Source organism: Tupaia chinensis, unplaced genomic scaffold, assembly GCF_000334495.1.
Source record: "Tupaia chinensis unplaced genomic scaffold, TupChi_1.0 Scaffold144318_1, whole genome shotgun sequence".
NCBI classification, from domain to species: Eukaryota; Metazoa; Chordata; class Mammalia; order Scandentia; family Tupaiidae; genus Tupaia; species Tupaia belangeri.
In genome coordinates, this window is record NW_006204176.1 from 174,666 (window position 1) to 196,183 (window position 21,518).

Here is a 21,518-nt window from a genome sequence, read left to right on the forward strand (position 1 = left end):
CCAACAAGTTGATTGTTCCTCTGCCCCTGCTTCCTTTTACGTTTGATTTTCCTCTTTTCAGACACCGAGGTGACCTTCTGGTATTCTGAGAGGTCCGACTTTCTCTGCGTCATCCTTTGCTCTCATTTACTCCCCACATGTGGATCTTTTATTTATTTATTTTACCCTTACATTTTCTCAGGTTTGTACAGTTGTTTCCAGCTGTCACCTCCAGAGTGATGATTGAGTCAGAGGAGCTGATAAAGTTTTGCTGTAATTTGCTAAAGATGTTTGGCAACGCTGAGTAGCCACCTATATTCTTCCTTATGTTACCAGTAAATCCAGGTTGTTATATAAATGGAAGGGACCTTTCTCAAGATTAGAGGGAATCTGGAAAAAGTTAGTGTTAGTGAGACTTTTTGTGCGTGGTGCCAGATTTTAAAAGCTGTGTACTGTTGCATTTTTGACTGCCCCTGTAAAGTGTTTCCCAGTAATTTCGTTCACAATGAGGACTCCTCTTTTTGACTGCCCAAGGCCTACATGGCTCCTCGCATTTATGCCTCCTGGAACTTCTGATGTGATCGGACATTTATAATTCTCCAGTTCATCTACTTATCAGATGCTCTTCAAGCTCTCTCTCTCTCTATCTATCTATATATATGTATATATATTCAAAATATATACTTGAATATATGTTTCCTAAAGCTTCTGGGTTTTGAGGTATAAGATGTAGGGAACTAATAGGACTTCTAAATACCAAATACAAACCCGACAGTCTTGTAATTTAGCTTCCTTCCAGTAAATGATGGGGGTGGGTAGAGACAGCAGATTAGGACATATAAATACCTACTTTTTTCAGTTGTTATGAATTAACATTTATTTGAGAACTCTGGAATACTTTAGCTCACAGTCGATGATTCTCTTATTTTTTTTTTAATTTAATGACTCTAAACACATAGAAGGATTCTAATACCTTTCTAAGAAATTAATTCCTTTGTTTCTTTTTTCTTTTTTTTTTTTTTTTGAGAGGTTTTTTTCTATAGGGTGAGTGTGTTCACCAGAAAGACAGAGAGAAACAGAGATACAGAAAGTGAGAATTCACCTTCCAGGGAGGGTGGCCAAGCCACAATCCCTTCTCCCCATGGGATCCTGGACATGGACACACACATGCCAGGCAGAGTTTAAGCCACCAGGCCCGGGACTCAAACCATGGTCTACTACATGGGAGTTCAGCGACATAGCCATTATGCTAACTACTGGTCCCTGTAAAGTTGTTTTTTAAACTTCCCTCTGGTCTCCCTATGAGATGGGATCAAACTATGAAGGCCTCTCCCATGTACTATGTTCACATACATATATGATTCACTTATAGGGAGCTCACACATGCCCCAAAGCTGTTTGTGGACTCCAGATTAGTAATTCCAAATTTATGGGGGATGGCGTTTCATGTAACTACTGTACCTGTATGCCTTAGTAAATATGTGTGCATGCACGTACATACATATGGGTAGGTAGAAAAAGAAAAGGTATAAGTGTGGAAAAAGAGCCAGGGCAAGGAGTTTTAATAATCCTCAGGGCTCTCCCTAGCTAGAGGTTGTTTTTGCTTCTCATAGAGAGCCTGTGTATAATTTGGATTTATTTTGCTTTGCTGCAGTGTAGCCAGAAGTGAGAACATACCCAGCATGCATGCACATGTACACACACGTGTGTATGTGAGACAGTAGAATTCACAGAGGTGTGGCTACTTTAAAATAGGCATTTACAGAAGAAAGAAATAAACATGATATAAGCTCAGAAACCCAAGAAATCAAAGGATTCAACGAGCCACTTGCATGATAAAGTCAATCTTCTATATTTTTATTATTTGAAATAAAGCATCTCTTCTGGAAGGCTAAATTTTTTCTTTCATTTATTACACATTGAAGTTGTGACACACAAGAATTTTATGAAGATAAATTGATGAAATATTCTTCAACGGTGTTAGATAGCTAGCAGAAATGACTTCATCCTTCCAAAACGTCCAAACTGTGCTTGGACTTTTACAGCTGTTGCTCATTATAAAACTTAAATCACGTGGAAGGTGTGGTAGTTTTATACCAGTTTTAGGTGTGCAATGAGTTGAAGATGAGAGCTAGTCTTGTCATCATCCTTTCTAGAGTCCAAACTGAGCCAAAACTTTCTATCCTCCCCCTTATCCACATTCTCCATATGAATGGAGTAAAATTTTAATTCCAATAGAAAACCCTTCTTTCAAAAAATAATTATACACATATATTGTTTTTCACGTGCAAACCTTCAGCATGAGCATTTATGTGCTGTCCGATGAATCACCAACCACACTTGTTTAGAAGCACTTACTATTGGTGAAGCTCACTGTAGAATTTTCCAAATTAGATGGGCACACAATGCACAAAGAGTGAAACAATGGATATTATCAGAAGAAAGCCTCAGAAGTCCTTCAATGGAGACATTTCTTTGGTAGTTTTGGTAAGATCTGCAAACCACGATACAGGGTTTGTTAGAATTCTTGAATGGATTCATTCTCTGAATTAACCAAACCCACAGCAGTGTTGTATAAGATCAGAATGCCAACTCATTTATCTACAGTGAGAGATCCAAGTATGCAAGGCTAGAACACGCACGTTGGCATGACTAGCTCATTGGCTGTCTACAGGCCCATGCACAAAGGGGCCAAGTCATCACCTGAAAGTTGACTGGAGTCAGGACAAGGGAAAACTTGCTCCAAGACTCTATCCTGAGTCATTGCATGTTGACATCTTAAGTTTGTTTTTACAGGATGATGTGTATCCCCCTTTTTTTAAGTGTTTGGTGGGGAAAGGCTGTAAGGGGAGCATTGTGGCTTTAAACACCATTCCCATTATCTTTCTGACCTGGACCACTCAGCTGAAACCCAGATCCTTTATTTTTTAATTTTTTTAATTTTTTTTTTTTTTGTAGAGGTTTTTGCTGTAAGGCACGTGTGCTCGCCAGACAGAGAGAGACAGCGAGACAGAAAGTGAGAAATCACCCCCCAGGGCAGATGGCCACGCCGCAATCCCTTCTCCTCCATTCTCCTCTTGGGATCTTGGGCACACACGCACACGCGCCCGGCGTGAGTTTTTTTTAAGCCACCGGGTCCAGGATGCAAACCGCAGTCGACTATGTGGGAGTCCAGTGACACAGCCATTACGCCAACTGCTGGTCCCAAACCCCAGACCCTTATCTCTGCATATCTGTCTCCATACTTCCACTTGAAGGCTCCATGAATGCTCAGTGATTTTTTGTTTGTTTGTTTGTTTCATTTTTAATTGTTATAGGGTGTGCGTATTCCCTAGAGAAGACAAGAGTGAAAAAGAGACAGAAAGAGGGAGAGAGAGCAGCCCTCAGGGGGAATGATCATTCAGCAATCTCTTCTCTTCTCTTTTCCTCTTGGGATTTTGGGCATGCATATACACATGCCTTTTTTTATTTTTATTTTTATTTTTAGAAAGATTTTTGCTATAGGGTGCATGCACTCACCAGAGAGACAAAGTGAGAAATCACCTTCCAGGGGGGATGTTCATACCACAATCCCTTCCCCTCCCCTCTCCTCTCAGAATATTGGGCAGGCATGCAGGTACACCCAGCATGAGTTTCAAGCCACTGGGACAGGAACCTTGGTAGGCCATGTGGGAGCCCAGCAATGTAACCACTTCACCATCTGCTGTTCCCACCTGGTGTATTTTTTAAGCTGCTGAATTTGAGACTTGAACTATGCATTCTTCCATGTGGGATCCAGCAGCCTCACCCAACACACTACCACCTAGTCCAAATTCTAAGCAAGCTCTAAGTTACAGGCTCTGTACTCTACTGCAGAGCAGAAATGAACTTGAATTCAGAGAGAGGCTCTTCGGGTTATTCAGAAGAACCTCTCTTAGCCTGATCAAAAGGGAGTGAGGCCTGCCCCTGCTATCATGTAGGGTTCACTAGCAAATGATTGTCTTGGAAATGTAGCATGTCTCTCACATCAAATCAATATAGATTTAAAGACTTTAATAATTTTATATAGTTCAGTTCTTAACAATTGCTGCCAAAATAAAAAATATACCGCTAATTATTACCTTTTTCATGGCATTTCTCTTTAAAAATACCTACATAGGTTTCTGTCCTTCACTAGCTATTATTTTATATTTTTTTCTTTAAAGAGACATTTTTCTTTATGACAATTCAGAAAATAGAATGTAAAAGAAAAGATTATTGGGGCCGATAGTAAGTTCTGCTATTTTACTGGGTTGTCAGTAAAATGCGTCATGACTTTCCGGATGACCTAATACTAATTTTGTGACATGAACTTTGGCGTACGTGACCCATTTTTGTCTGTTAAGTAGAGATAATAGTACCTATGTGCCTATGTGAAATAAATGTTGTGCAGACCCATGAAAAGCTCTTGAAGTCTATAATAAAATTTCATTGAATGGAACCCTGATCTTCTCCAGGGTGGGATCTGCTTAGATGGGAGCATTTACACCTAGCCAGCTTTCTTTCTTTTTTCCTTTTTTTGGGAGAGATTTTTGCTATAGGGTGCGTGCGCTCGCCAGAAAGAGAGAGACAAAGAGAGAGAAAGCAAGAAATCACCTCCCAGGTGATTTCTTCTCCTCCATTCTTCTCTCGGGATCTTGGGCACTCATGTACACGTGCCCGGTGTGAGTTTAAGCCACTGGGTCCAGGGCTCAAACTGCGGTCAACTACTCAGGAGCTCAGCGACATAGCCATTACGCTAACTGCTGGTCCCGACCTAGCCAGCTTTCTAACACTGATGACCGTGAAAATTCTGTTTCTCAGAGGAACTGAGAAATACACATTTTTACATTTTAGAAAATACTTCCTTAATTCCAGAGGTTTTTCTTTTGAATTTTTAAATCCCAAGCTACCTAACAAAAGGAACAACAAAATCAACCACAAGTTAAATACAATGTGGTGCTCACATTTGGAACCACACATACCGGGCCAGCCCACTAGTGCAGTGGTTAAGCGCCTCGCATAGGGAGCCAGGTCCCACATGGCTGACTGTGTTCCACCTCTCGGCCCACAGAGGGCACGTGTGCACATGTGCCCCAGATCCTGGTAGGATGAAGAAATGGAGGAATGATTGTCATGTGACCATACTTCTTGAGGGTTGCTTTTTCCTTTCTCTTTCTCTTTCTCTTTTTCTCTTCCTCTTTCTCTTTTCTTTCTTTCTCTCTCTCTCTTTCTCTTTCTCTCTTTCTCCTTTCTTTCTTTCTTTCTTTCTTTCTTTCTTTCTTTCTTTCTTTTTCTTTCTTCTCTTTCTCTTTTCTTTCTCTTTTGAATTAATATTTCAGTACTATTACATAGACGGCAAAAATTTTAAACCTTAAGAATGTCTTCAGGGATGCAAGGGGTTTATATAAAAATGTAATTTGAGTCAGAATCCATCTGGTTAGGTTTTTTAAAAGTACAAGACTTTTGGGGACCAGCAGGTGGCATGGTAGTTAAGACGCTGGACACTCCCACATGGCCAACCACGGTTCAAGTCCTGGACCTGGGGGCTTGCTTTCTCACTTTCTCTTTCTCTCCCTTTCTCTGTGGGTCTCTCTGGTCAAATTAAAATAAATGAATAAATAAATAGAGTTAAATGAAATAATTCTTTAAAAAAAGGTACAAGACTTTTTCAAATATCAGTTTTCTCATCTCTCAAATCAAGGAGCTGGTTAAATGGTCTCAGAGTCCCTTTGTAGGCCTGAACTGCTACAAATTGTTAGAAAACCATTTTTTACATGAAAACTTGGAATACACTATGAGAAGTTCCCTAGTGGCTTGAACGTGTTTTTGTGTTGATAAAAATGCACAGTCCGAAGGCACTCACATTATTCAAGTTTTATTTCTCTGGTCATTATAGTGGAAGATAATTTCCAATCTCCTGAGAACATGTCTCCTAGCTAGACAATCAGAGATTTTTTTTCCCTCCTATCCGGCTACCCGAGAGGGCGAGTAACTTCATGTATGGTGCACTCTGTAGCTCACCACGATCTACTTTTGTTCACATGTTGGCAGTATCTGTATTTTCTAATAAAATGAGTTGCATCTGTTTTCAATTTGATTTTTCTTAAAGTGGATTAAAAACAGTGATTTGAAACTCTTGACAGAAGTCTGCATTATGTCTTGCCCAACAAGTAATATTATGATACAGAGTAATCCCTTTGTGAAAACCTCATAAATGTTGATGAATTGGAAATGGTATTAAGGGGAAACCAAAGCTTGCTTATATCCTGTACCATTTAAACACACTTGCCTTATGAAAGTGCAGCTAAATTAGGAAGGCTTCCATTTCCCTAAGAAAGCCGAAGACTTAGTGATTTTCATGTGTAGCTAGTGGGCAGCAGAACAGAGTTCCAGTAATATGATATATCATAATCTCTCTACATTGGGTTTGTAGGAAAGATATATTGAAGAGCCACTCAGAGATATACTGTAATTTAATGACGGATGTATATAGAAAATGACTTCACTTTCATTTCTGCTTAATGCTATTATATTTCCTTAGTAAACCTGACATGCCATACAATTCTTGGTGGTACATGCTTTCTAACCCTGTTTCTTCTTTTTTAACTGAGAATTATTTATGAGCACATTCTGAGTCTTGCCCTTAAGAAAAATGTTCTGTCCATATCCAATTTCTCTCGGTCTTTTGCCCTCATGAGTTTCTATATTGGACATTATCATCAACTTTATTTATTACTAGTTATATTTATCAAATGCTTTCTCAGACCCTAAGTCAGCCTTTTTTATTTTCTTGCGTTATTCAGACCCTTAATAGCGATAGTCTGTGTTAAATTACAAATGTCAACGCTGACTATTAAAATATGTGTCCTAATGATGGTCAAATGTTAGTTATGATCAGTTACTCTCTGTAGCCATGTGGACAGATTCAGTGAGCAGAACAATCTCTATCTTTCGGTACAAACATCACAGATCACTTAGAACTCATTTCTCTGATAATGCCATCTGCATCTTTAGATAATTGTGTGGACATAGGCTTTATTTCATTTGTAAAAATTCTAGTGTTTTGTGAGGTTAAACTTTGAGGGAATATATAATCTGTTTTATGGGTTGATTATCTGTTATAAATTCTGCTTTTGTACTCAATTCGTCTAGGATATCATTATGCATTTTTCTTTGTCAAATGCTACTTTCAGGGACTAGCAGATGAAATAGAAGTGGTTATGTAGCTGGACTCACACATAGCCAACTGTGGTTTGAGTCTTGGGCCCGGTAGCTTGAAACTCACACTAGGCACAAGTGCATGCATGCCCAAGATCCCACGAGGTAGATGGATAGATGGATAGATGGATGGATGGATGGATGGATCCCATGGGGAAGGGATTGTGGTGTGGCCATCCCCCTGTGGGGGATGTTTTCTCATTTTCCCTCTCACTGTCTTTTTCTCTGGTGAGCTCACATGCCCTAAGGCAAAAACCTCTACTGAAAAGAACAGAACAGAACAAAACAAAACAAAAAAAACACTTTCAGTGTATCACTCCATTACTTAAAGCTATTCAGAATCTTTCACTGGGGTCGTAGACTGACTTTATGGCCATCCCTTGTCTGATCTGACTGCAGCTTCCTACCTCATCTTCTGCTTCTCTTTTATCTGAACATTTCATTGTAGACAAATGGAGTCACACATGTTCCAACATACTGGAGTGCTTTTGTCTCTGTGTGTTTTTTCAGATCCTTCCTTCTTCCTGGTAGGAATTTGCCTCCTTTCTCATTTACGGACATCTTTTCAGTGATTCATAGCGAGATTGTTTTACTTAACTATGAAGCCATTCTAGAGACATTTAACTAAGGGAAAGAAGGGAATTTGGTTGGAGGGAGAAGAAACTAATGTTGAATACTATATGAAAGTATGGTAATGACTCTTTACATATATCCTTTCAACAATATTTTTAAAACATTTTTTCCCATAGGGTGCGTATGCTTGCTGGAGAGAACAGAAAGAGAGGGAGAGTGAGAAATTAACCCCCCAAGAGGCTTGGACACACTGTAGTCACTTATCCTCCATTCTCCTCTTGAGATTTTGAGCACACATGCACATGTGCCTGGTGTGATTTTCAAGCAGCAGGGTCTGGGGTTTGAACCGCAGTTGGCCATGTGAGATTTCAATGCCTTAACCGCTATGTACCTGCTGGCCCCAACATTTTCTGGTTTTGGAACATCCAACACATTCCTTTATTTAAGGAAAGCATCATTATTATCATTATGACGAACTTAATTGACACTGGTACTTATTCCACCTTTATCATGTGTAGAACACACCACTTAGTTTTGGATGGACAGGTAGTCTCTGACTTATACGATTCGACTTATGATTTTTTTTCGGAGAGATTTTGCTATAGGGCTTGTGTACTCAACAGAGAGGCAGAGACAGACAGAAATAGAAAAATCACACTCCAGGGAGCATGAGGATGGCCACACCACAATTTCTTCTCTATTCTCTTCTTGGGATTTTGGGCATGCACGCACATGTGCTTGGTGTGAATTTTAAGCTGCCAAGTCCAGACTCTAACCATGACTGACCATGTGGGAGTCCAATGCCTTGACCACTACGCTACCTGCTGGTCCCCGACTTACGATTATTTCTAACATTACAATGGTGCAAAGGTGATACCCATCGGGAAGACACTGTACTCCAAGCACTCATATAACCATTTTGCTTTCACTTTTAGTACAGATTTCAATAAACATGAGATAGTCAACATTTTATTATAAAATAGGTTCTGCATTAGATTATTTTGTCCAATTGTAGGCTAATGTAAGTGTTTTAAGCATATTTATGGTATGCTGAGCGATCATGTTGGAAAGGTTAGGTGTTAAATGTATTTTCGTCTTCAATACTTTAAACTTACGATGGGCTTATCAGGGCGTGGTCCCGTTGTAAGTCAGAGAACATCTGTGTGAAGAACCAGGAGATGTGGTTTCTGACCCTGAAACAAAGGTAGAAAGAGTTATGGAAAATAAATAATATATAATAAATGCAAAAAATAAAAATGTACTGTAGTAGTTCAGAGAACAGATACCAAATACCAGCTAAAAATATACTCTTCAATACTTAGTATCTGGACTAGTACCTTCAACAATAAATATATATTGTACCTTGAACATAATCGCTGTACATTGTTAATTATGTGACAGTGTCTTAGCTGCTACCCTTACTCTTGAAAGGAAAAAAAGAAAAAGAAAAGAAAAGGATCCTTTTCATAGTAAATAAATATTTGCATAACATTTATTGCTTGATTACTTGATGTGTAACTTCTGCCCCTCTATTGAAATTTGCAAATGTTTCTTTTTAAAAGCTTAGTATCTAGGTCCGCTCAGTGTTTTATGTTTAGTAACAAGAGAACTTACTCATGATGATATATAGTCTTGAAGGATACACGAACCACACCAAGATAACGTGGATTAAAGATTATCATTACCTAGAACAAATCATAGTAAGGTCAGTAAGCTAAACTTGTCTAGACATATATTATTTGTCCAGTGGAGAAGTCTTTGCTGTTGCAAAACACTTCTGTGAATTGGAAGTTTTCCTGCTTACAGTGAGGTATTAATATCCTTCTAGAAGGGGCCAGAAGGTGGTGCAGGAGTAAAACGCAACACTGTGAGGCAGTTCCACACAGGAAGGCCCACGGTCCAGGTCCAGAGACCTCCCCGTGTACCTTGGGCAGGCATGTGCCCAGACCTAGGGCTGCCGCTTCCACATGGGAAGGTCTGGTCCCACGTGGGAAGGTCCACGGTTCGGGTCCAGAGACCTCCCTGTGTACCCTGGGCAGGCATGTGCCCAGATCCCGGGCTGCCTAAGGGAGGGTGTGGGTCACGGTATTGAGACCCTGTTGTGGATGTTCTCTCTCCTGTCTCATGGGTGAAATAAATAAATAAACCTAAAAATATTTATAAACCAATTTCTTAGTATTTTCCTAAAGACTGTTTTTCAGGAACATACTACTTAAATTGGTTCTAACCTACTTTTTTGATTCTCTTGAAGTACAATAGTTACTTTAATACTCATTGATTTTATCATAAGAGTGACTACTTTGTTGATCTTTAACTATTTTTCAATAATTAATATACTATTGTATACTATATTAAATATACTATCTATAATTACACTATACTGTGAAACAAAATCAGTATACCCAATATACTCACATGGCATTCGATGATTTGGTAAGTTTTATAAATTGTGTCTGGAAGTAAATAAATTCTGGAACTAAAGAATAGAGGGAAAGGGAGTCTCAGACTACCGACACTAATTTTTTCTTACAGGTTCTTTCCATTTCCTTTGAGACTCTGAAAATGATCTATAATAGCTCTTTGTGTTCCACTTCACTGGTTTGTGACTATTGTGGTCTCATTTTGAATGTATTATTCCAAGCCAGAAAACTTGCAATTAGAACCTGCATTCTGTTCTGAATCTTTGGTAGCTAGAGGTGGGAAAAGTTGCATCTTCAGTAATGACTGAAATAAACTTCAGCCCGTTGAGGAACTGCCAAGTCACGTGATTCAGCACGGCACCAACCAGCTGCTGTATAAACCGGAAATACTTTCTGATGTCACTCACACTTCTGTTTTTATCTTCTAGGTGTTAAAATGGGTAGAAGAAGCAGTGCAGGCCTCTAAAGTGCACCTCCTATCCACAGATCACTTGGAACAGGCTGTAAATACTTGGAGAATTCCTTTTGATCCCAGCTTGAAAGAAGTCACTGTGTCTCTGAGTGGCCCTTCTCCAGTGATTGAAATTCGTGATCCTTTGGGTGAGCTATATGAACCATCACATAATAAAATACCAAAACCATGGAGGGTAGAAGACTTTTTGCACACTTATTTAATATCAAATTAATGCTAACTTTACGAATAAATTCAGTAAATTCAGAAATGGGTTAGGAAGATATTTTAAAAAAAACTTTTTTTAGATCTAAATATAGTTGGAGACCAGTAGTTGGCATAATGGCTATGTTGCTGGACTCCCATGTAGTTGACCGTGGTTCGAGTCCCAGACCCGGTGGCTTAAAACTCACACTGGGCACATGTGCGTGCATGCCCTAGATCCCAAGAGGAGAATGGAGGAGAAGGGATTGTGGCATGGCCATCCTCCCTGGGGGGATGATTTCTCACTTTCTGTCTCTCTGTCTCTGTCTTTATGATGAGCACATGTGCCCTACAGCAAAAACCTCTCCCCCCCAAAAAAAGAGATCTAAATATACTTAAATTAACATGAAATTTAAAAAGCTAATACTCCTAATATTTAAACAGATCAAATCAGTAAGTTAATTGCCATGAAATTATCTTAAAGAAAAAGATTGTAATTAAACTGGAAATTATATTTTCTTAATGCATATATCAGGAGGTATTTCACAGTTAACTTACTCTGCAAAATTCAATATTTTATGCAACTTTTAAATGAATCACACCAGAAAACTCCTTCTAAAACAAATTTTTCTCTGTGTCATTTTTTCCATAAGGTTTAATTTTATAGAACGCAGTTTTCAATAATCAGATTTGTATTTTTAGCAGAGAATTGTTCTAATTTACCTTGCCTCCTCAATTATTTTTTATAGATGTGGGAGTTGCCTGATTCCATTTATAATTCCAGTAAGACTTACATTGAAAAGCAATCATATGAAGACATATTTCCTTTTCCTTAACATCCACATTTAGAAATATTTTTACCTACTAATATTTGTAAATAGTTTTACTTTCACTGTAGCTTTAGTATATATCACATATTTTTCTCTATTTTGAATATTTGTAAATAGGGCAAGAAATAGCTAGCTTTCTTATTTTCTTCGAGTCTTAGAAAAAATTAATTCCTCAAAGACAATAGCATTGAAATTGTCCTCAGAGGGGCCAGCAGGTGGTGTGGTGGTTAAGGCACTGAATGGCCCACATGGCCGACCACGGTTTGAGTCCCTGACCGGGTGGCTTGAAAATCACACTGGGTGTGTGTGCGTGCACACCCAAAAGGAGGAGACTGGAGAAGAGGGGATCGCAGCATGGCCACCCCCTTCAGGGGATGATTTTTCACTTTCCCTGTCTCCGTCTCTCTCTGGCTCTCTTTGGTGAATGCGCATACCCTATGGCAAAAAACCTTTAAAAAATAATAATACAAAAAGAAATTGTCCTCAAAGTTCACATCCACATTTGTAAATATGCAGAAATTTTCCCAATAAATGGAACTTCTTTTTCAAGGCTTCTAGAAGTCTGGCCGTCTAAATGGATTTGTTTGTTGAGGTAACGTTCCACTCTAATGCCATCCATGCTACACAGGAAACACTTGAGCTGTTCTCCTCTTGGATACTTCAAAGTACCTGCCCCCATTTCAATGTGTTTTTACTGCTTTAAGAAGGCATTGGGGGGACCAGCAGTTAGCGTAATGGCTATGTCGCTGGACTCCCATGTAGTCGACCACGGGTCAAGTCCTGGACCCGGTGGCTTAAAACTCACACCGGGCACATGTGCATGCGCGCCCAAGATCCCAAGAGGAGAATGGAGGAGAAGGGATTGCAGCATGGTCTTTCCCCCCGGGGGGTGATTTCTCGCTTTCTGTCTCTCTGTCTCTCTCTGTCTGGCGAGCGCACGCGCCCTGTAGCTAAAAAAACTCTCATAAAAAAGAAGGTATTAGGCAGGGACTGGCCGATGGTGTAATGGTTACGTTACTGGACTCTCACATAGTCAATTGTGATTTGAGTCCTGGATCTGCTGGCTTAAAACTCATGCCAGGTGTGTGTGCATGCATGCCTAAAATCCTGAGAGGAGAACAAAGGAGAAGGGGTTGTGGTATGATCAGGCTCGTGGAGAGGTGATTTCTTGCTTTCTGTCTCTCAGTCTCTCTCTGTCTCTTCCACGAGCACACACTCCCTCTAGCAAAATCCTCTAAAAGAAAAAAAGGCATCGGGCATACAATAATTGCAAAACTTTTGATGAAAACATAGAATGCTTATAACTGCACAAGTAGCCTTATAATGAAGCAAGTGGCTAATCTGGGGCTTAATACTGAATTTGCTTTTCTTCCTTAGTTTCAACTATTAGATGCTTTAGATAAGTCTACTCAGAAGGGGACGGTATCACGCTACTTCATTACACGGCCTTCTTTAACTATTTCTATGACAGATAAAAGCTTTCTCCTGCGCCTCATGGAAAACTAGTTAAGGTTTTACACTTTGTGCAAAGAAATGATGGGTTCTTGCATTAGCAATACCTTGCATGATCTCCAAAAGACGTCTGCCCTGGTTTGCTGTGTTTGCCATCTATTTCATCTACGTATCTTTAGTGCCCACACAGAACTTGCTAGCCATAGTAATTGTTATCTAGGCTGGCTTTGGAAATTTGATAAAAGTGTGCCAGGTGGTATTCTCATTTTATAGTCCAATCAGCATAAGAAACAAGAACCTGTCACTTCAGTTCCAATGCCTGGAAACCCTAAAATTACATATATTTTTAAGATAAGTAAAATCATATTTTGAGTTATGGGCACAAATGTCCATCAAGAAAATGTACTGGCAACGGGCTACTCTGCATTTTAGCCGACAAGGGAGATAAAGGCAGTTTGCTGCACATGTCAGTAAAAGGTCTCTGTGTTATTTGACACCTGATGATCCTCTTAGCGTTGTGTAGTGCTAAATTAGCTAGTATACACAGCTGAGAGGAAGACCGTGCTTATTACCTTCATGTTTGTCTTTCAGGGAAGCTGATAAAAAAGGGATTTGGCCTGAATGAGCTATTAAATATCCATAACTCTGCCAAAGTGGTGAATGTGAAAGAGCCAGAGGCTGGAATGTGGACGGTGAAGGTACTGTGCTTTCAGTCGGTTTATTATTTTATTTTGCTATTGGCATGTTTTATAAAACATATGCAATAGTTTAGATCTACTCTTGCTTTAATTAAAAAAAATACATATATGGTGCATTGTAGGAGGCATCTTGATCTCATGAATTTGCTAGAGTTAAGTTTTGAGGGTCATTAATGTTATGGATGCCACACAAGACACTTACAATGCTCAGGTAGTTTTCCTATTCTCAAGTCTTTAGACTGATATTTTGTTTTTGTTTTAGATTTTGTTGTAGGGTGTGTGCACATGCCAGAGAGAGGGAGAAAGAGACAGAAAGTGAGAAAATCACTCCCCCAGAAGGGTTGGCCACACCACAGTCCTTTTTTCCATGCTCCTCTTGGGATTTTGAGCACATGTGTGCATGTGCAGGTGTATTTTTCAAGTCATGGAGTGTGGAGTGAGCCAAGTGAGACCCAGCCACCTTACTTGCCACACCACTGACCGGCCCTAGATTGATTCCTCCCCCCCTGCATCCTGCTTCTAAAATATGCAGAGAGAGAGGCAGTAGAGAATAATGAGTAGGGTCATAGATTCTGGTGCAGAACCATCTGAGTTTGAATCTTAACACTTAACAGCTGTACTGTCTTGGAAACAAAACTTCTCTGGACCTTTCTTTCTTCCTCTGTAATATGGAACTGGCACCAATAGCCCTATTCTTTGTAGAATTGGGCTGAGAGTTAAATTAAGATGATGCACACGAAATACATAGCACAGCTTCTGTTACGGAGCAGCACTCAGATTCCACTGGCTGTTGTACTCTGGGGGACCGTATTTTCTTTAATATCAAGTGGTATTTGTATCCTGGGATTATCTTAATGATTATGTATATATAAAAACACATACATATATCAATAAACTCTTTAAGAAAGCACCATATTTTGTCAGTATTAAAAGAAATAAAACAGCCGATTTAATTGAGTAGAGGGTTCTTTTTTTTGGAGAGGTTTTTTGCTATAGGGCGCGCATGCTCGCCAGAAAGACAGAGAGAGACAGAGAGACAGAAAGCAAGAAATCACTCCCCGGGGAGGATGGCCACGCCGCAACCCCTTCTCCTCCGTTCTCCTCTAGGGATCTTCGACACACATGCACACATGCCCAGCGTGAGTTTTAAGCCACCGGGTCCGGGACTCGAACCGTGGTCGACTACGTGGGAGTCCAGCAACATAGCCATTACACTAACTGCTGGTCCCTTGAGTAGAGTTTTAATTGAGCACATCTTAACACAATTCAAATTGGGCAGCTGTCCCTGACCAACTTTCGGACAGTTCCATGTAGCCTTGTGGTCACGTGGAATTAAAGTTCCAGAAAAGCCAAGTGATGTGTACAGGAAGGGGGAAGTGAAGGGATGAGGTAGGGAAACTATTTGGGTTGGTTCCATTCCTGTGACTGACTGAAGCCTAGCTGCTATGATTGGCTGTTCCCTAACAAGAAAGAAAAAGATGAGGTAGCAGTTTATGAACACCAAGTGGGAGTATGGAGGCTTTTATAATATTTTTTAAACATCAGTACAGAGGAAAGAAATTTGCTTGGAATCCTGGATACTGTTAATCAGAGCTCTAGTTCTGCTGAAGATGGTGTGTGCCCCACTGTAGTAGATATTCCCAGTGACTGGCCGGTATTCCCTAGACTGTCAGGGTAATCTGCTCATCTTCCAGCTCCAGTACCTGCATTTCTGTGTCTGAGAATTTCACAGAACAGGAGGCTGTCCTGCCTGGGAAGTAATACCCCCCCCACCCCCCCGGAGTAGCAGCTTTCAGCCCCTGAAGGCATAAACTCCAGGTGCCCACTGTGGAAACAGCCTTAAAAGCACAGCCTTCATTGGCCTGGTCCCTTGCCTGCATCATTTCCCCTTTCCTATCAGCATCCTTTGCTTCTCCCAAATAGAAAAATTGCTCTAGGATCTTCCAGGGAAAGCAAAAATGAAGATACTCCAGGAATTATGTACTCTTTCATTGTCTCATCGTTCAGCTGAGATGCTTACCTACATAAAACAAATGGGAATAATTGGACCAGGATTTAAATTATGGAATTGCTGCAGAAGTCTGTGAAGATGAGATGCCATAGAAATTAGACATGTCATTTTGGCATATCAGTCATTTTATTTATTTCATTAATTTTTTGAGAGAGTTTTGCTATAGGGTGTGTGTGCTTGTTGGATAGACAGAGAGATACAGAGAGACAGAAAGTGAGAAATTACTCCTCCCCCAGGAGGATGGTCACACTACATACTCTCCTCTTCCATTCTCCCGTCAGGATTTTGGGAACGCACGCATGCACACACGCACACATGCCCAGTGTGAGTTTTAAGTTGCCGGGTCTCGTACTCGAACCACTGTCAACTACATGGGAGTCTAACAATGTAACCATTATGTCATCTGCTGGTCCCAGTCATTTTATTTTTTAAAGAGCATCTACATTAATTTTCCTAGTTGAAAGAATGGAAGTTTATATTGTACCTCCTTTCAAATCCTAAAATACCAGTCCTTTATTCTCAAAACTCTAAACCCTGTTTCTCGGGAGAAGAGAAGCTGTGATATGAATTTTTTGTTTTGGTTTGGGTTGTTATTTTGAGGTAGATAACATGGGATAAGAGCATATGTGAAAAGGCGGTGTAAAAGAAAATCAGATAATTTCTTTACAAAATGAACTAGAAATGGTCCTATATGCCTGTTGCATTCTCTCAGTTCATTGCACGTAGCAGGTGCTAAATATTTATTGAGCACATTGGATTGGCACCAGTAAAATGTTTTTGCTGCTATACTTTCTTCTTCTTCTTCCTCCTCTTCCTCCTCCTCCTCCTCCTCCTCCTCCTCCTCCTCCTCCTCTTCTTCTTCTTCTTCTTCTTCTTCTTCTTTTTTCCACTGCCAGAGAGACAAGAAAAGGGAGAAAGTGCTCCCCAGTGGGATACGGTCATAAGTCTGCAGGGCTGACCCCCTGCTCTAATAGCTTAAATAAATGCAGCCAAATTTAATATTACAACTCTTTTGATCAAGTTGCCCAAAATATGACTAGCGTTGTGCCCGAGTTCCTGTAGCCATTGTAGGATGGAATATAAGATGTAGTGAATTTCATCAGCCCACAATACTTTAATTTAAGCATGGCCGAAGCCAGCGGCATCCTGAGTTAGCAAGTCCACTGAAGTCATTGGTTTTCAGTTGTCAAAGAGTGACATGATGTTATTCTCTAGCAACTGAAATACGTGCAAGCGATGCCTTTCTTCCCCCTCACCAGCAAGCTATTACCTGAACCTGGTCCCACATGATCTGGATTGCTAACGGTGGTATTTCCTCTAGTGAAACTCTTGCTTTGAGGAGGGACACTGCATGATGGTTATTTAGGTGATGCCAAATGTGCCTATTCATTCAGCCATTCATTCAGTAAACATTTGCTGAGTATCTTGGCCATGTTCCTTCCTACTTACTCAATGGGCACAAAGCACATCTTATTGTAAGTGATAATTAAGACAGAGAGGTACCAAGGATCAGTCTGCGAGTGAAGAGAGCTATGATAGGTGATGAGAACTCTGTTTAGGTGAGTCTCTGTGCTCAGTCTCCAATAATTAGGGGAGCAATAAAAAGACATAGCATCTGTTACTGTATCATATCATGTTATATGCATACTAGTTTTTACCAAAAGAGTCTCCACTTCTGATTTACACCATTTCTTGTGTATGATTAATGATAACAACTATATGAAGAATAAGCATTATAATACAATTTAAAAATAATAAACTTATGAGGCCAGCATGTGTTGTAGTGGTTATGGTGCTGGACTCCCACATGGCTAAGTGGGAATTCAAGTCCTGGACCCAGAGGCTTGAAAATCATGCTGGGCATCTTTGCGTACATGTGCAAAATCCCAAGAGGAGAATGGAGAATGGATTATGGCATGGTTATCACCCCTGGTGGGTGATTTTTCATTTTCTCTCTCTCTCTCTCTCTGTCTCTCTCTGTGTCTCCATCAGGAGCATGCACCTTATAGCAAAATATCTCTCTAAAAATAACAATAATAAATTTATATTCCTTGTATGTGAAACACCAAAAGAATCTATCAGTGGGTGCAAAGGAAATGAGTTGAATTTACTGACATAAATATCGCTGCTGACTTTGGATCTCTCTGTTGGATAGTTCATGAGTGATAAATGCATTACTTGTGTGCTTTCTCAAGAAGAGAAATGTCCAAGATTAGATAGTATATCCCTGGTGCTATCTCTCATGCACTCTGCTATCTGAAAAATGTTTGCTGTATCAGTAGAATTAATAATGGCTTTTTGAATGTTTCACATAACAGTTTTTATCCCAAGGATGGAGAACAGCCTATCTATTATTTGACCTCAGCATGGTATTCAAGGACCACCCCACTGAGCCTCGGCCAGACTTTCCAGTTATCTCCACTACTTGTCTCCACATGCTAGTAATACAAGTCTGTACTGCCTCTGTCCTCTGGGCCACATTGTCTTGCCCCGTACTTTCATTCGAGCTGTTCCTTTTCCTCAGAATGCCCTTCCCTTCAGCCTGACTTATAACTACCTACCCCTCAAGATTCATCTCAAAAGGCAACACTTGTGTTCAACCTTGTCAAATGTATTCCTCAAAATGTTCTCTTTCCCCTGGAAAAGATTTTCTTCAGCAATCTTCCTGCACCTCCTTTTTGGATTAATTTCTCCCTTATATCATTTTTACTTCTCCCTATTTTATGATAGAGTAGATGTGGTCATTGGTATATGCCGCCGTGCCTGAGAAAAAACTCTATAAATACTTATGAGTAAGAAAATGAAGGACTGACCCCAAAGGCTAGTGAGTATGGTAGCCAGATTCCATGTGGCCAACTGCAGTTCAAGTGACAGCTTCTTTTTTTTTTTTTTTCTTTATTTATTTTTGTGATTTCACTGATGAGTTCTTTACTGGGACACATGTGGACACCTTCTCTACACAAAGACAATAAATTGACTCATTTGTATAATTAATATAAATGACTCCAATGTCTTAGATTATCTCTGAAACAGCTAATGTTAGAAAGCTAATGTTAGAAAGAAGTCATTGAGGGACTAGCAGATGCATAATGGTTATGTCTCTGGCCTTCACATAGTCACAGTTCGAGTCTCAGAACTGGTGACTTAAAACCCATACTGGGTGAATGTGCATGCGTGCCCCAAATCCCAAGAGGAGAATGGAGGAGAAGGTATTGTGGCATGGCCATCCCCCAGGGGGGGTGATTTCTTGCTTTCTTCTTCCTTGGTGAGCACATGCAGCCTATAGCAAAAATATTTTTCTCTCGAAAAAGGCAAAGAAATCATTAAAAACAATATAAATTTTTTTATTAAAAATAGATGTTTTTGTTCCTAAATTTCCATTTGTAGGGTAGCTACAAGTCTTGGATCTTATTTCAGAGAAACAATATGAATTTTCCATTTGGGCAGTTATGTCTATATAGAGAGTATTTGAATATAACCACAGAAACGCTCAGGCCAGCTTTTGTCGTCACTCCTTAAGGGAAACTCCCTACAAAGATATTAAATATCGTCAGCTCCCAGTGGATTTAGCTAGTGAAAAATGTTTCTTTAGTCTGGATTATCATTGTGCTCATGTAATTTAATACATCCCTTGGGGTATGTTTCTATTAAGGCAATTTGGGTAAACTGTCCTTAGATAATCTCCCAAATAGACTAAGGAGTGAGTATACCCAACCACAAGGTTATATGGAGAGTCTGAGACTAGTAAAAATACTTTGTTTTTATTATGATGGCTGCCAGAGCCTACTAATACACTTTCTGCTTAAATTTCTTTCCTTCCTTCCTTTCTTTTGTTTTTTTCTCTTTCTCTTTGTCTTTTTTCTTCCTTTTCTTTTCTTCCTTTTTTCTTTTCTTTTCTTTTTCCTTCCTTCCTTCCTTCCTTCCTTCCTTCCTTCCTTCCTTCCTTCCTTCCCTTATGTGAGATTTTTGTCATAGGGTGCAAGCAGTCACCAGAGAGACAGAGACAGAGAGACAGAAAGCAAGAAATCACCTCCCAGGGTGGGACAGCCAGGCCACAATCCTGTCTCCTCTCAGGATTTTGGGTACACACGTACATGCAACTGGCATGAGTTTTAAGCCATTGGGTCCAGGACTTGAACAGTAGTAGACTATGTGAGAATCCAGTGACATAACCATTATGCGATCTGTTGGTCCAAGTTTCTTTCTTTCTCTAATAAGAGAGAGACTCTTAATAGGGTCTTGCCATGTCATGGTCAGCCTCTCAGCTTCCAAGCCAGCCAGGAGCATAGGCATGTATGGGCACACCTGGTATGTTTAGACTGCCCTGAAATCTGGACCCAGGCTTCTCATGTGGCAATGGTCTGGTACAGAGGAGCCCTACTGATGCATTTTTACAAGATAAGGCTATTTAGGAAATCATACTCATGGGGCATAAGTTTGTTTAGAAATTATATCAACCTTGAGTCTACCAAGGACCACACAGAAAGATTATTATGCTGGCCTCCAATTATTCTCATCTGGAGATTCTTTTAAATAAGTCCATAGACTACACCAGGTATGTTATTTAAATGGATTAGTTGTAGAATTAATTCAATGAATGCTTTAAAGTGTGTTTTTTTCTGGATCATTTCCTAGTTGTTTTGGCTTACCAATATCATCCTATCAACCAAATGGAATACTTCCTTATTTATTTATTTATTTATTTTAAAAAATGTTTTTTATATACAATCAATCACATTGTTTAGCTTACAAGGTGAACATTTCAATATGTGAAATAAGATTTCTCCCCAGTCCAGTTGATCAAAATATCTTCAACCCATAACATCACACCTCCCCATCCGCCAATGCTCTGCCTCCGTATCCCTCTTCCAAATGTAGTACATTAGGCTCCACTCCTCCATACACACCACATCTGGCATTCACACCCATCTCTTGTGTTTGTACAACCTTTAGTCAATCAGTTTCAGTCATAGAGTGCAGACACTCGGTATATATTAAGTGGGTACATAGACTGTCTCTCTTTCATAGCCTGGCTTGCTTCACTTAGCAGTAACTCTTCCATATTCTTCCACTTTCTGTCAAAAGCCAGAGTTTTGTTGTTCTTTATGGCTAAATAGTATTCCATAGAGTATATGTACCGCAGTTTTTCAATCCATTCATCCGTATGAGGGCATTTGGGTTGGTTCCATGTCTTAGCAATCATGAATAGTGCTGCAATAAACATCGATGTGCAAGCACTTTTCCAATGAAGAATTCTTCTGTCCTTTGGGTAGATACTGAGGAGTGGGATTGCTGGATCATATGGTAGTTCTATTTGTAGATTTTTGAGGAATCTCCAAATTGTTCTCCACAGTGGCTGGACCAATTTACATTCCCACCAGCAGTGTAAGAGAGTTCCCTTTTCACCACACCCCCGCCAACACTCAACATTTTTTGTTTTTTTAATCTTAGACGTTCTGACTGGGGTTAAGTGGTACCTCATTGTTGTTTTGATCTGCATTTCCCATACAATGAGGGATGTTGAGCATTTTTTCATATGCCTCTTGGCTATTCATATGTCATCTTTAGAGAGTGTTTTTTTCAACTTCTGCCATCTTTTAATAGGGTTGATAATTTTTGGGGGGGGACAGTGGCTTGAGGTTCCTTGTGTATTCTGGTTATCAGTCCCTTATCTGATGCATA

The 21,518-nt window shown here is 39.8% G+C and overlaps 1 protein-coding gene across 1 annotated transcript in view; it reads left to right on the forward strand.

The window, feature by feature from the left end:
• The window catches only part of HMCN1 (hemicentin 1), a 402,083-nt gene that overhangs the window by 35,017 nt on the left and 345,548 nt on the right, over positions 1 to 21,518 (forward strand). Inside the window, 2 exon segments of the mRNA XM_027767566.1 lie at positions 10,619 to 10,790; positions 13,719 to 13,825. Coding sequence (XP_027623367.1) covers positions 10,619 to 10,790; positions 13,719 to 13,825 — 279 coding nt within the window.